The sequence below is a fragment of the Vanellus vanellus genome, assembly GCF_965231255.1.
Source record: "Vanellus vanellus genome assembly, chromosome: 6".
NCBI lineage: Eukaryota > Metazoa > Chordata > Aves > Charadriiformes > Charadriidae > Vanellus > Vanellus vanellus.
In genome coordinates this window covers 29,793,627-29,810,167 of record NC_138911.1, presented here as the reverse complement: position 1 = coordinate 29,810,167, position 16,541 = coordinate 29,793,627, and the positions used below count along the sequence as shown (strand labels likewise).

Here is a 16,541-nt window from a genome sequence, read left to right as displayed (position 1 = left end):
TCAGCTGCAGAGTCAGCAGAGCCCAAGGTAATGCAGTCATGCCATCTTATAATCTGTATATTGCGCATGGGATTGGGGGAATGGGGCTGACAACACAGACCAGATCCTGCCAGCTAGCATCCTCTCACCAAGGCCATCCCCAGGGGCCCCATTGCAGCTGACTTCCAGTTTGTTACCTGTCATGGGGACAGCCCAGAAGGCTTGAGGCAGGATCCCAGAAACTGGCCAAGAGCTGACCCTCACAAACAGATGACACAGATGTTTAATTACTTAGCATTGTTAAGCCCTCTGAGACCACTTCTGCAGGAAAGTCATTTTCCTGCTCTGAAAGAAACGCATTTGTTCTAGGAGGGATGGAGTGGAAGAATGCTCCCAGTGGGAAAGGGTCAAAGAAAACTGCAATAAAACTAGTATTATAAAGAAAAAGGAAGCCAAACACTTCAGCTTCCTTTTGCTTATGACCCCTGAGTTATGCTCCTCTCTTAGTGGCTTTATCATTACACATTTTCACTTATTTCTAGAGATTGCCATCAGCCTGAGAAGTAGGGAAGGATGATTCAACAGTTAGCACAGTGGCCTGCCATTTGGGAAATCTAAATTCAAAACCGTCTTTTCACACAGAGTTTCTGGGCCAATCTTTTAGCTAAAGTTAAGTGAGAAGCATCCCACCTTTACTCTGCCCATCCCTCCTGACCTGAAAACCTCAGAGAAATGCTAGGAGCACCTGTGTGGGAGATCCAGATGGAGATCCACAGTCAGAAGAGCTCCTAAGAACCTGAACTAATGAGGACAAATGTCAGCAAAATTCAGTACAGGTTCCAAATATGCCTCTATAAGAGCCCAAACTAAAATCTGGAGTCAAACCGCCCCAGATGTTGAGAATATTTGAAACTGAATCAACAGTTTTTTTGAGGGGTGGAGTGTTTGAGGTAGATCATCTCTGTCTCTGTATTGTCTCAGCCTGTTTAATACTTGACGCATGCTTATGTAAATGGAAGGAATTCTATAGCACCACTCTGTTAGTAGAAAGAGCAGAAGTTTAATTGAATATTCCTTTGTTTAAATCTCTGAAAGAAATTCACACACCAGTGAATCAGCAGTACTTAGGAAAGCTGAGCATAGACTGCAGTTCATGACTCTGTAGAGCCATATTATAGAAATGCCTTAGCCAATATCCTCTTAGTTATGCTAAACCTTTGAAATGTTTTATCCCAGCGGAAGGGAAAGTTCCATTTAAATTGCCACCTACCAGCAGAGGGAGAGAAAACAGGCTGCTTAGAATTACTTCTCCCTACTCAACAGTAAAGGTAACACAAGCGGGACTTTCAATGCAAGGCCTTGTCCAGTTTTGGTTCTTACCTTTGCCCAACATTCTTCCCAAGGTGAACTGCTGTTCCTGGATTAGGACATCTTTGAGTTTCGTCTTCAGCTCATCACTGATCCCTACACTCTCCACTGGAGAAAAAAAAAAAAAAAAAAGGAAGAGTCACATAAGGGATACTTAAATATTCTGTCACAATGTCAAGAGTCACCTGTTCTAATCTCCATCTCCAATCCAATTCTCATACTGTAAGCAGGAAAACCTGAAAAAGACAGTTCCTTTCCATGTCCTCTAGCCTCACCACAGACAAGAGGCCAATAACTTTCAACCACAAGAAAATGCACCAACAGTACTGAAAGAGAGAAGGTGTGATAACACCACCCTCCAACACACCAAGAGCAACAGGAATACAGAACTATTGTAAATAACGCTGAGACGACAAAATCCAATTGAAAGGTACACTAATAGATACTGGCTCATACAGCTTCATTTAAGTTGATGGAGCTGCACCAGTTTTCAGTGGCTGGCTCTCAGCCTATTTTAAGTACAGTTACAAGTCTCACAGTACCTGGCTGAGAGGGTAACATAACGTTCAACAGTTTGTTTGGTTTTTAGTTAGATTTAATGGAGAGATGTCCAAACCCAGGGGAGCAAGTCAAAGACAGCTGGAGCATCATCCTAACCCAGCCACGGAATGCTGCTACAGAGAGCCGTGCCCTTGCTGAACCAGGAGACAGAAATGGATCACCTTAACTCTGGCCATTCCTGGGACTCAATCTCCTGTTTGAGAAGTTACTAATTCCTGGCCTTCCAAAACTGATTAATTGGTTCATGCTTGTAGCACAGCTCAGCACACTGAGTTTAAAGCATACTGCTAATATTGTTAAACCATATTTTCTCACTGTTGCATAATACTACAGTCAAAGGAGTCCCTGTAGTGTGAAACTGGGGCAAGGGAGTGGCAAATTTATGCCTTGAACTAATATACATAATGACTGTAGCTGTAATTAGCTAGTGCTACGTAATTGGTATGGCAACAGCAATTCTGGCCTTTCACCTCTGCCATCCACAGTGTCTAAGCCTCCTTGTAAAATCATCCCATGTTCTTGATCCAAAACATCAGTTTCAGGGAAAACAAAGAGAGAGCATAGTACATGCATGAACACAGCTTCTCAGGCAGAATCACTCAGGTCATTTTACTTACATGTCGCTTCAATGAGCTCTGGGCCCTCCCTGTTGAAAGACCTGGCAGCTCTGAAATGGACTGCTGGATCGCCTCTGCCAACCACACTGCCAAAGGCATGGCTAGAAGGCAGAAAAGACACACAGGGCCACGATTACATGGGCCGTTCACTTCTGAAAGGGTGTGTTGAACAGTATGGATGATTTCTCACCCCTTGCCATATATATACCACAGACCGTTTTGTTAAAGAGGGTGTAGCTGATGACGAGGAACGATGGGTTTATGCTGCCTTGCTGCTGCACCTAGAGAGGGTGGGAGCCTTCCGAAAGAGGGGAATCACTCCTCCTGAGTGCCCGGGAGAAGATGCAGGTTGAGGCAGGTTGCAAGAGTCACATAAACAGAGATGCCGCTGTGGGAGGGAGGTATGGGAGACTCTGAAAGAATGGGAACCTTGCTTGCAGCAGGGAGCAACCCACAGCCAAGTGTCAGAGGTGATGGAAAGGAGACTCTTGGGGATCCAGAGGGTTCTGGGCAGTCAGGAAGTTACAAGCAGCTGCTAGACTGACAACCAGCATGGAATAAAGAGCCCAGCCCATAAGAACATGGGTGATTAATCTGTGGGTCTTTTCTCTTTGAATATCTTAAGCTGCAGTGCTAAGGACTTACAGAATTATCTTGATCTAGTTTATATTACCATATTCTAATAAAGCCCAGCTATCGATATTTTTCTACTGTATTTTTAGTGTTCTCATTTTGAAGAAAAGGTAGCGCACTTTCCTGCTAGTCTTTAATCCAGGGTTACCCCCAAAATTGTGTAAAAACAGTTATCCAAAGAACGTGCTAAAGGTAATAAATCCACAATGCTTTTTGAGAAATAATTGAGCCAGAACAACACTAGAGGAGAAAGCAAAGATCTCTCTAATCAGCACAAGGAGAACATCCCTTACCCAAACCGAGTTTCCTTTCTTCTTTTTCGAAGGAGAATAAGAGCCAGGGCAACAGCTGTGACCAGAGCTGTCAGAATGCCCAATGCCACAGGAACCCAGGACGTCCCATAAGGAGGTTGTCTCTGGCCACCTAGATGATGGAGAAAACACCAGTCAGGAAATAGAAGACTGTCAATGGCAAACAGACCATACTAGGATATTTTTTCTTTTTGCTTTTAAATGGAAAAGCCATGCTGCTGGATCTGGTGTACGCAGTGGATCACTTCTACACTGGAATTTGGCATAAACAGCTACTCAGTCAATCATCAGAAAAACTAGCTGTTTCATTCAGCAAAGGCAGAGCAGATGCATCCAGTTATCAGAACCTATTGTAGTTTTGAGCCTCAAGAAAGTAAAAGGCACTGCTCCAGATTATACTACTTTACATGAGCTCATGATCTGAGGCACTTTAAACTGGAGTCTCAGGACAAAAAAGTTGCTTAATACATGCATTTTCTGTGCAGGTTTCACCTTGTCCTGTTTGAGGCAGCCAGCAGAACCTTGACCAGGCTACACAGTATTGCCTGAATGCCAACCAGATAACATTTTGAAAGACAATGGAGAAAGACAATTGCCTCATGGCAATCTGGTTGAAAATATTTACATTTCCCCTCACAAAGAGAAACACCCTGTGGGACTTGGTATTGGCTGTAACTTCCCAATGTTATTCATTGGTTGTAACTTCTCAATGTCCCTCTACCAAAGAAAAAGTGAATTTTAAAAAGTGTCTTGCGAGTCAAGAAATAAGTTAGCCAGCATGCAGCTTCCAATTCTGGTCCAGTATTTGCTCCCAAAGTACGTATATTTTTGACTACAAACTGTCTACAGAAGAAACAGAGATGCTGCCAATCTGAGTAAGCTGCCAGAGAAGGAAGATAAGCAATATGGTTATGAATAAAAGAGTATTATCTATGCTTGGCAAACAACAGATAAATTAATCCAATTCCCTGAGAGATTTCTTCTCCAAACACAATTACTAAAGATCAAATGTGATTTGAATGGGTTTATTAAAATCTAGGATAACCCTCATATCTCCAAATTGTTTAAGAGCAAACAAGAACAGGTAACAAGGCCCTAAGCACCTCCTTCATCTGCATACTCCCTTGCTCACCTTCAGCAGTTGACTGTGCTTTACCAGAAGCTAAGGAAGAATTCATCTCTGATGATGTAAATAATACTATAATGTTATATGTCATGAGAGCATAAGTAAAGCTCTCTTTAAAAGAGATGTTATGTTAATGGGATGAGATTTGGATGAACCTTTGCACAGATGTATGTGAAAAGGAATCAAACGTCCTTATTGGCTAAGTCCTGGCAGACAAAAGGCTTCTAAGGCTTGATCATGAGTTACCTTGTCAAGCCTTATCATCTAAGCTTTTAAAGAAGCAACGTTAGTATAATAAACAGGTAGAGCTTAAGGAAACAGAATTCTGGACCATTGAGGGAGCAGACTAGTACTTCTCCTCTTGAAACAAATTATCAGAGCTTTAGCACCTATTTTCCAGCATCTTATCTCCTTCAGTGTCTCATATATTTTCTTCCCACCCAGAAGGCTTTATAGGCTCTGGGTTTTATGATACTCCTTCTTACTGCACCTTTTGACTTGGCCTTCAAGGCTGCTTATGAGGAGGGAGAGGGATCAGAAACAGAAGTGGAATGAAAATACAACGAAAGGCAACTCCAACCCTCTCCACAATTCCCAAGCCAATCACTTGGGCTGTTCCTGCCAAACAATCAGGGTAGAAACAATAACAGTGATGTAAAAGGTCTTCCCTGAGAGTTAACAATAAAGTTTCCTTCCCCCTATGGTGAGACAAACCTCTCCTGGCCTATTTTTCTACTCTGCCTAATAGCTGGTCTGGTGAGAGAGCAGGGATTTAGGTCACCTTCTGGGGGGTCCCTCCAAAAGGAGGATGGATGAAAACAAAACAAAACAAAACAAAATTATTCTCCCTGTTTCTAAACCAGTAGGAATCAGGAACCCATCCCACAATTTATAGCAAATGTGTCAGAAATAGAAATGAATGTTGAAATTCACTGCTGCTCCTCCTCTGCCCCACAGATCATTGCTTCCCACTCGTGCCACAGAGCTAGAAAGGATGGCTGCAGCCCAAGTAAAGATCGAGGTGCTTCTCCTCCCCCAAGTCTGTCTCCTTCTCATCTCCTGCACCTCCCTTTTCAAACTGGCATATGCCTTAAGACTGCACAAGGCAGAGAGAAGACAGTATTAGATGAGCTTAAATGAGTATTTAGGAGCCCTTTGATGATGAGATAACCCCTTTTATTTCTGTAGCAGGTTTTACATCACAAAGGTGTGCAAAGAATGCAATCTAAGAATCTTCTCCTGCATATGATCATGAAGATTACAGATAGGAAAAAGCTATTCGACCATTCTGTTCCTCTCTCTGCAACGAAAGAGAAAGGTTTCTACTGAAAATGTTTCTGAAAATATTAAAACAATCTCTGTTAATAGTGCACAAGATCTCTGCATAAGCTGGGTGGAGCTCCCACTAGCTTTGCTGTGATGACAAATACGACTTAAAGTTTATACAAGCTTAGTCATCCTTACTGCCGCACTGGGAGCTGGTCATAAACCACCCCTGGCATTTCTCACATAAAGCAACCACTGCCAGTTTGCTATTTTAGGAAAGGAAGCAACTTATATTTTCTACCAGGCCTGAAACAAAACTGCAGTCTTTCTGCAGCTCTGCTGTTTAAGGCCTGTCAGTGTTTCCACAGTGAACCTTTATTTCCAGGCTGTTATGCTTGTGAAGAAATATACGTGCTTTCAGACAGCATTTGTCCAAAACAAGCACCACTCCTGATGCTACTTCTTTGAAGTGGTTTGTAAATAAAAAAAAGCAAACATTTTGTGCTTTCAGGATTATCCCGTTCCAGCTCCCTGCAAAATTCAAACCCTGTACATTCCCTGGGGTTTCTTGCTAGTGTTGGTCATCTTCCAAAGGGATCTTCTAGTCCTTTCAGGTACTTTTCTCTGTATTTGGGTGCCACAGAAAATAACTGAGCAAAAAGCAGGAGAAAAAAATTGATGGAGCCAATGCTCAACCTCTAGTAGAGTCAGCTCTGGACTTCTGCACCCCTTCATTCTGCTTTAGATAACTTGAGGGCTTCAATCCCACAGTGACTGTGTGCTCACACATAACCATCAGTACTGACTTTATCACAAGAACTGGGTTGCAAAAGGGCTTTTGTGAGTAACATGCATTAGATGCACATTAAAATAAACCCAGCATTAGATGCACTACTGCAAGGTAAGGCTACAGTTCTCTCCTGGTTACTCTGCCTCTATCCCCCACCTCCTGCTTCCCTGGGAACCCCACTCTAGGTTCCCCCTGCCATCCCTAAGTGTGGAGGGATCAGGAGTGATCAATGTCCATGTGATTTCTCAAAGATATATGGGCTGGGAAGACAGCAGTGGCAGGTGGGTCAGCACCAGAGATTAGAGATTGTTGTCTCGTCCTGCCACATGCGCTGGGAACAAAACCTCAGGAGATCGTGGGATTTTTTCACAATCACACCTCACTGACTTCTTATCACCAATCTGTATTTTTATTCTGAACATCTTCCTCTTAGTTGTTTTACAGTTTCCTTCACAAGCAGCATTCTTCTGTCTCTTTTACACATCTCCCCATATAACATCCTGCCCTTCTCCATAGCCTGACTCCTATTTCCCATTCACTGTGAAATACAAGCAGCAAGCAAACCAGCACAGATGAGCCTAACTGCCATTTATCACTAGGAATGCACTCCACACATGCATGTTCTTTGCTCCCAACAAGCCCTTCCACATGGTCCAGATTGCATGGTATAGCTTCTGTACCATCATCTCCCTCCTCTACGAGTAGCTCAGCTTTTCCATGGAGAGAGCTAAACTGGTTTAATATGAAGACGTTCAGTAAAACCATTACAAAACCCCATGTGGCCATGGTTTAAATCAGGCTCAACTGAAACTAGTCAGGAATGGCTTAAAATTAAATGAAAGAAGAGAACCTATGTTAGAGGAATTTTCTGTCTCATTTACTCTTGTAAATTTGTGTGACTTAAGCCTAAATGAAAGATTTAAAACCTTCATTTGCACCTTTTCTATTGTCTCCCCTTGGCCTGCTCTGCATGAAGCACAGCAAAAGCCCATTAAAGAAGACACAGTAGTGGCCAGAAGGTGTTCTGTTTATACCAGCTCTTTAAATATTATTTAATTTCTGTTCTGCTTGATGAAGTGTGCTGTTGTATAAAGCCAAGTGTCTCAGTCAGCTGTAAGCACTGAAAGGGGAAGAGTCAGAGAAAAACAGCAGTCCCAGCACTTCTGACTTTTTTTTCCCCAAAGTGAAGGGAAGGCAGTGGACACTCACCCATGACCTCTTGAGCTTCAAGCAGGAAAAGGTCACTCCAGGGCCCACATCCTGCAGAGTTCAGCACACACACCCTGATGATCAGGTCTTTGAGAGGATTCCACGTTGTGAGATTAGCTTTTGTATCCTGTACGATCATCTCCCCCTGAGAGCAAATGGCAACAAACTGTAAGCTGTCTTAAAAGGAATCTAGTCTAAAACTTCACCTTTAAAACTAAACCAGAACATTACTGTGTACTTCATTGGTGCTATAACAAGGGTTGGGAGTTGTGACTCCTGGGTCCTAGTCTCAGTTTTGCCACTAACTTGGGCTATCATCTTGGGTTTCTCTTCTCAAAAATTGCTAACAGTTTCCTAGGGCATAGGGAAGATATGAGCATCTGACAGTTTTAATCCAAGGGAGGAGTCTGTCTGTTTTAATTAGTTGACCAAATCCCAAATAGCTTCTGAATTTCATGGCCAGTTTTCACTTAGGATGAGCAACGCCAACATATTTTCAGTAATTTTGTGGATCTTCTTCATACACATCATTTGCAGTAAATCTACGAAGATTTGGCTGCCACCATGGACACAATGTAAATTCAATGGGAACTCAAAATATTGTCCTTCAAAGCCACTGACGCTGACCTAGTATGAAATGGGTCATGCACAAAAGGAAATAAGTCTATTCCCTCTAGCTGTCTATTATTACAGGTTTGTTCATCATTAATAAGCACTGGCTAAATACATATTAAGAAGCGAGAAACCACAAGAAATGCTGTGAACTTCAAAGGCAGATAGATACCTGGGAAAGGTCAATGCTGAAGAACAAATGAAAGGCCTTCTACCCTAACAGGGTCCTTTTAACTCCCTACATATTGAAAATGAATTAAAAGAATCCGCAACCTTCTTTCTGTGATTTACAGTATAACTCATTCACTTGTTAAATACACCTTTGTTGTTAGGATTTGGAAAGCCAAGTCCCAGTCATAGGAGAAAGCCCAGATCCCGCACTGTCTGAGCAGCCTTTGGGACAGCACTATAAAGAGGCAGAGATGAACTGGATTTTCTCTATATTGCCCTCACTGTACAAGGAACAGCAGAGAACTGGTCTGTCAAGTGAAGGAATTCGCTTCCACAATGCCACAAACGGAGAAATGGGCCTAAATCTTGAGGCCCAATACTAAGGAGTTGTTGCAAATTAGAATAGATCAATTTACACATAAGCAATGCCAGCAATTCAGTCCCCTGGTACGGATAAGGGATGAGGGACCCTAATGCCTAGAAAATTTAATATGAACATTCTCCGACTCTGTGCCCAATGGGTCAGCTCCCCTCTCAATCTGTTACCTGAGTTACATTATCCTGAATCCACTCCAGCCTGTATCCTAGGACGTTTTCTTTCAGCACATCTGGAGCTACACCTTCCCACTCCAAAATCAGACCAGGATCTCTTTGGATAACATGGATATTTTGTGGGGTGCTGCTTGGAGCTGAAAGCAGAGGACAGAACACAATCACTCTGTGCAGGAAAATAAGGCACTACCCACAGTGAAAATGGATGAAAAGGCAGATTCTCCCTCTTTCCTGAGATCAGCTGAAAGAGCAAGCATGAAGGGAGAGAACAACTTCTGCAAGCCATCAGCACTGTGTTTGCTTCAGGCAAAGAAGAGAAGGTTGGTTAGTGTCTCTCATTTCTTTCTGAGATCCCAAGAATCTCAGAGAGTGAATGGGACATACACCCAGCATGCAGAAGCCCTGTGGCTGGATCAACTTGTGTATCATGCATCATTCCTGTAAACAGCATCTGACTGCATATTATTAAGTGTTAGGAGACCCTTAGAGTGGACAAGCAATCTGACAGTATAACATTTCCTGCATTTCAGAATTAGCAAGGAGGAGTTCAATGCAGTTTATCACTATGTCTTTTTCAGATTCAGAACTAGTTTCCTGTTCTTGTCTGCTATTTGCTTACTGTTATGGTTTGAGGAACCTACAACAATTTATTGTCATTTAGACAATTATTCTCTCACCCAATGACCCCTCCACACCCAGGAAGGGGAATGGGGAAAAAACAAGTAAACCTGAGGGTTGAAATATAAACAGATTTAATATAACAAGACTAGATAATTAACATTAATAACACTAAAGAATCAATATTGATCCCAACACCAATACAAAATATACAAGGACTATACTCAGCCAATTTTGTCAGTAGGAAGCTGTGCACTACAAGCAGTGAACAGCAAATGTCGGACACTGCGAGCACTATGGCTTCGGGAGCAAGGGAAGGGCTCAGGAGTCCAGCATCGGGGCAAGAAGTTCTCAGGATGGCAGCCATCAGGGAAGAGAGAGAACTTTTCAGCAAACTCTCTAATTTATATTGAATGTGACATTCGTGGTATGAAATAATTCTGTCGGCTAGCTTGGGTCAAGTGCACGGGTCTTGCTCCTCCTCATCTCTGCATCGGGCTAGTTCAAAACACTGAGACCTTGAAACAATGAGACCTTGAAACCCACAAATCATAGCTGTCTATAACATAAATATTTTCACAAATTCAGACATTAGAATCTTCTGAAAGCATAATTTTCCCAAGCATTAGAAAAGACTTTACTGAAAAGCAAAATTACTGAAAGAGAAATTAGTCCCATGTCGCTCAAACCAGGACACTTACCAAGCTCCAGGGTCTGGAAATAAACCCTGTCGGTGAAAGGGGAGCTGCCCATCTCATTGCTGCACTGCACACGAACACTGTAGTTGGTGGAATGCTTCAGGCCTTGCACGCCGTAGGCAAAGGGCGGCACTGGGGTGACTTCAGTGGAGACCTCCTGGCCATCTGGTGACTCAGCTACCTGTGCCAAGGACGAAACAGAAAAGACTGTTACCCTAAGCCATATGACTAACAGGTCTATAGGGATAAGAATCCATTTCATGGTTAGTTTAGGAATGTGTAAAAATAGATATGGTACCAGTACAGTTTAAAATACTGAAAAGGGAGTTGTCACACTAAGAATCATGAGCCATGCCTTTATTTGATTTAAGTGACATCACTCTCCTAACTCTGGCAGTGCAATATTTTCCACCAGCTGAAAATTTTGTTCTATATTTTAAAATATTTCCTACCTATGTTATAAATTCTACAGTTGATTATTATTTCCTTTAAGGAAAACCAAATGTGCTTGTTGCTTTGAGTGCTAGCGGCTGGCTTCTGAGGCTTGTCTAAATTCGGGCAATGGAAATTGGTAGATCAACTTCCCTGTTGCTTTTAGTGTCACCTTTTTCTCAACTCCTTTTTCAGAAGTTTGTATACTGTCAGTTTTGTAGTGGATTAAAGACATGGTGGACATTGGTGGCTTGGTTCTACTAAACTGTTTCAAATTAAAGTGAAAAGAAACTTTTTACCACTCCTGAAACCCCCCTTTTTTTTTTCCCAAATCTGAACTTTTAAGCAACATGAATGTTAATTTAAATCTGGTATCACTGTGTACTTTTAATGCATAGACAGGTTCAATGATCCTGCTTTTGTACTGAAAATAGCAGAAATCACTGCATAGCTCCCAGGCTCAGCCTATTTGTCTCAAGTGCATATGAAATAGCAAAGCTGGGAGTAAAAGTAAGGTGTACTGACAAAAGTGAAATGCTCATGTGGACTTTATATTCTTTATATAGCAGTCTTTCTCCCTTTCTCCCTGCCCTTCTGCTCATTCTCACACACAATTTTGGCCCACTGATTTATTTGGCTAATAAAAAGGAAGAATCTCAAGTTTCCAAAACAGAAAAGCATATTGTTGTCATTATCAGTGTCATCCAAAGAAAGGAAAAAACAAGCAGCCTTTTGTGTAAAACCCTGTCAATTTGATGATGTGTTTCTGTTCCAACAGTCTGAAGAGTTGGTGCTCTTACATCTGCCCCCTTTATGCCCTGGAACATGGCTTGTGCTAACAGTCAGTAAACAGAATGATTCCCCACCCTGTCCCCAGAAGCAATCTGCCTGTCTGAACATGGTGCTCTCGGGGCACCCGCTGCAGTTCCCAAGTGCTAGAAAACCACAGGCAAGTTTCAATCCCCCTTCTCTTTCTGAGAGGCTCTGAACAATTATGGGGAGCCAGGAGCATGTGCATTTTCAAATGGAAATGTGGGTCAATGTCTCTCACAAAATCTCTCAATGTGGGAAGCACGACTTCCCACAGTGGAGGGTTATTACCAAGTCAGCCTGCTCCCAGATCCAAATGCAGGAACTTTGTCCTCCCCAAACAGAACAGAAAAGGCTTAGAAAAGGGGCGAGAGACTGCTGAGTGGACAGAAACTGAGCTGCTCTGATTCAGCCTCTTTTCCACATGTCCCATCCCCCCCACCCCTGCCCCTGCCAAAAGTGAGAGGGAGAACTCGAAACCCAGGGTGATTAGCATTGCAGCATGCAAGCCAGGGAGAATAGGCTGTTCCAACTGGAGATAACTCGCATTGTAAAACAGCGGAAGAAAACAATTTTCGACTGCGAACAAGAACAGAAGCAGCAACAAAACTCAGAGACCGAGGCCAGCTATATTCAGACATTCTTTCTGCCAGTGAGTTAAAACAAGATGATGGTTTCTTTTACTTATGAAAGGGAAAAAACATCAGAGCATGAAATATCTGGTTTTCTCCACAAATAAAAAGAGGACTACAAGTAAATTAGCTAGGCTGCTTCCAGCATACCTTGTGTTTACAATCATCCTCTCCATAGTTGGCAACACCCCACAGAAATTCCACTCCAGCTTACATTGCTGCTGAAATCAGGTAGGGAAAGCATAGGGGCCCAATATTCACACCTGGCAGATAAATCTACGGGGAATGTGCCTACCTGTGTTTGCACAGCCTGCTTCCGGAATCACCATTTCTTTTTGACACTCAGTTACCAGCTGTTTGATCTGATTTTACAGTTAAGTGTGCAAAGCAAGAAACTAATTCTGCCTGAAGCTGGACACATACCATTGTTCCCAGAAACCTAAAGAAGCAGTCCAATTTTTCAGAGATGTTGAGTACTCAGCACCCAGTAGAGCTGAATGGTATTATCACCCTTGATTTCCTGTGAAGAATTGGTCTTTGCCAATGGAAAACCAATCAAGATTTAGAGGCAGGGCTTAAAATTATTCTGAAACTTGCAAATAGGTCTGACTTTGTATCCAGTATGTCTGGATCTCAGCGCTTCCTCTGGCACCGCAAAGCACAGGGCTGAGCTGACATGGGAGCCACAGGCCACTGCACTGGAACAAGTTGGCATGGGCCACCTGCTCCACGCTAGCAGGATGCGTGAGCACCCTGCTGCCACACAAGGGCACTTCCCACACAGCAATATCTGCTTCACATGTGGTGCAGTGTACAACTCTGCATGGAGTAGCTGCCACAGATAACCTGCCATGAGGGAGAATGAAGCCAGTCACAAATTCTCAAAAACTCGTCCTGCTGTTTGGCACCTACTTATGCCCCGAGTTGCATCCTGTTAAGTTGCCATCTTTTAAAACTGTGGAATAAGAATTCAAACACTGCTACAAAGCAGCGAGGAGAACAAAAGATGGTCCAAGCAGTGTCGTGGCTCAGGGGAGTCCCACTTGTCATGCAGGGCAGGGGACAATCCAGAGGGGCCATACCTGAAGAGTGCAAGAATGCAGGGGTGCACGGCCATCAAATCCTGGCACCCAGACCACGCTGGCATTGCTGCTGGTGACTTGGCTTACAGTTACATTGAGAGGCGGGAGAGGCATGGCTATAAAGGAAACAAAGAGACCTTTCAGTATACACAGGACTGAGCAGGTATTCACATGGAAATGGCAAAGGTTTGAGGTTAGAAATTATGCAGTGAAATGACTAACAGAAATGGTACAATATCACATCTTTAGAGAGCATCTCTGACTGTTGTGAATGAAACTATTATTTTAACATTGAACAAGCTATTAGCATCCATTCTTTAACAGTCCAGCATACTTGCTTGATGCATACAGGCGGTGGTTGATCTCTGATAGCAATGCCAGCGTGTGATGTTTACACCTTTGCTACTCAGCCCTCTTCCCTGCCCCTCCATTGCAATGCGTGACCCAGCCCTGCGAACACAACTGCCTGTGAACCTACATTGTGAACCAAATCAGGGCTTTAAAATCCCTTCCCTGGTTCTCAGTCCAGCCCCTGAAACCAGCTCTGCCAGCACCAATCGATGGTGGTTTGCTGTATTAATCCAAATACGCTGCAGCTGGATTTGCAGTAGACTTCTTGGTGTTCTGAAAGTGCCTCCTCCAGGTGTCCATCACAAACCCTTCCTAAAGTACCCTGGGATGGAGTCTGGACTGAAAACTGAGCCTCCTTCAGGCTTGGGATGAAAAAACTCAGAAAGCACTCTGTTTTATAGAGTGGCAATTTGAGGCAAAGGGAGTGCCTATTACATGGCTGATACTGCATTACAAATTAAGGTCAGATCCAGGAACAAAATCAGGATTCCCAGACTGGCCGTTTAATCAGATGTTTGTGCTTCCTACCGCCACAGAAGAGCTCCAGAACGCTGCCTCTATGCTCTCACTCTGACCAGACACCTCCATCACTGCAGGGGCCTTTAGTATGTTGTCACATTAACCTGAGCTCTTTGGCTTCCTTTTAGGATCCTCAATGCTTCCCTTTGCCTTCTCTTTTCCTCCCACTGTAATTCCACATGATTACCTCCTATTCTTCCCGATATAACCCTCACCATCTATCTCACCATCTCTTTCTCGCTCCTGAGTCTGTTTTTATTTAAGCACCTCACTCCTGAAAAAATTGCCAGCTTCATGAATACTAACCCCTCCCCAGACCTTTTGCTGATCTAAAAAAATCCTATGCTGCTGCCATGAGTAATACTTTTCCTGCAGCACCTTGACAGATTGTACCCTCGGGAGTCCTCTTTCAAAAACGCAAAGGTCCTCAGGACAAGGGTCTGTCTACAGAATGAATTTTCCACCTGTCCTGTAGCCAGTGGAAAGGAGCAGTGGAAAAGTAATTGCAAACCAGGATTCCTCCAGCTGCATCTTCTACTCTGCCAGAGAACACCTTTGGCTCTCGCTGCACCAAGGACCACCACAACACTGCTTTCAGCATCTCTGTAGGGCCATCTTGCAGGAGAAATGCTTAGACCAAAGCCCCTCCCCAGGTCTTTATAGAGGGCCTAGAGGAGAGGATGGGGCAGGGAATAGATGCTGCCACAGATTAACACTATAAAGCCTTTGTTGTCTGGTTAACTAGTTACCAGGACTCAGGGCAGGGGGCTGCCACCTAGATAAGAACAGTGTGAGCGGGTGGGAGGTGGGGCAGCAGAGCACAGGTCTGGGATGGAAAATGGGCAATGAGTTCTTTGCCTTTCAGTGAAAGGCCTTTGCAAGTTAACTTAGACTTTTCTGTGTCTTGGTTTCTTTCCATTTTGATGTTGTGTATTCAGGTTTGTAAGCTCTTTGGGGGGGGAAAACAGCTTGCTTTCACTGCTTACTTGGGTATCATTGAAACACTGCCCTTAACTCAAGTCTTTTGTAAACAGGCTCATTACTTTTGGGCTCAGCGACATGCAATTTTCAACACTGGATAGCAAGGCCAAGGGAGGTAGGGGCTGTACCACTAGAGAAAATAAATGATCAACTGCCAACACATCCACTCTGTAACGGAGACAGCCCCTGAAGAGGGTCGGCTTGAGAGCACCTTCCCCTAACTCTGCAATTTGTAAAAGGGACAGATGCATTTCCCCACCAGGTGCTGGAAAATACCCTCTGGGCGGCTGTTTCCTGTTGTGCTCTGAAACAGGGGATAGAACCATAGAAATCTTAGCCACACACACTGAAGGAGAGCAAAGCCAGTCTGAAGACAGGACCTTTAGTGTTAACATAATGAGAGTTAACTTCCTCCATGCATGTAGAGTGTCTGGAACAACAGGGCTTTGTACACGGCTGGGGACTGTGGGCTACAATAACAGTAATTTTCTGCTTGGAGTACACCCAGCACATTGTGGGCACTACAGAGAATAGATAATGAACAACAGCAGCAAACAGGAAGAAATGTTAGCAGTTTGTAAATGTCCTAGCAAAAATATTTGCCTCTGGAAACACAGAAGAAACAAATTGTTTAATAAATTGTAGAAAGTCTTGAGAATCCTCATTAGCAGATGGTTCCGTGTAAGAGAGGAAGGCCCTGATCGTGCATGTACAGACAACTACTCCCAGGAGTAATTTCATTGAAGTCTACATGTTCGTAGAATCAAGGACTAAATAAACATTATCTGGGCCTGTTCCTGCTAATGTCCTTGTTAGGAGCTTTGCTTTAATTTCAGCAGGGGCTATATGAGATCTTCAAAACTTTTGTTGCTTAGATGAGCGTCATCACTTCACGGAATCACAGAGTTTTCAGAGTTGGAAGGGACCTCTAGAGATCATCTAGTCCAACTCCCCTGCTAAAGCAGGATTGCCTAGAGCACATTACTCAGGACTGCATCCAGGCGGGTCTTGAAAATCTCCAGGGAAGGGGACTCCACAACCTCCCTGGGCAGCCTGTGCCAGTGCTCTGTCACTCTCACCGTAAAGAAGTTTTTCTGTGTATTCAAATGGAACTTCCTATGTTCTAACTTGTGCCCATTACCCCTCGTCCTGTCACTGGGAACCTCTGAGAAGAGCCTGGCTCCATCCTCCTTCAACCCACCCTTTAGATACTTGTAAGTATT

The 16,541-nt window shown here is 43.5% G+C and overlaps 1 protein-coding gene across 1 annotated transcript in view; it reads right to left on the bottom strand.

Annotated features, from left to right (window-relative positions):
- The window catches only part of TYRO3 (TYRO3 protein tyrosine kinase), a gene marked incomplete at its 5' end in the record, with an annotated part of 43,739 nt that overhangs the window by 12,241 nt on the left and 14,957 nt on the right, over positions 1-16,541 (bottom strand). The window contains 7 exons of the mRNA XM_082485201.1: positions 1,360-1,455; positions 2,526-2,626; positions 3,452-3,581; positions 7,861-8,005; positions 9,190-9,332; positions 10,515-10,692; positions 13,468-13,583. Of these exons, the coding sequence (XP_082341327.1) occupies positions 1,360-1,455; positions 2,526-2,626; positions 3,452-3,581; positions 7,861-8,005; positions 9,190-9,332; positions 10,515-10,692; positions 13,468-13,583 (909 nt within the window). The remainder of the gene's footprint in view (positions 1-1,359; positions 1,456-2,525; positions 2,627-3,451; positions 3,582-7,860; positions 8,006-9,189; positions 9,333-10,514; positions 10,693-13,467; positions 13,584-16,541) is intronic.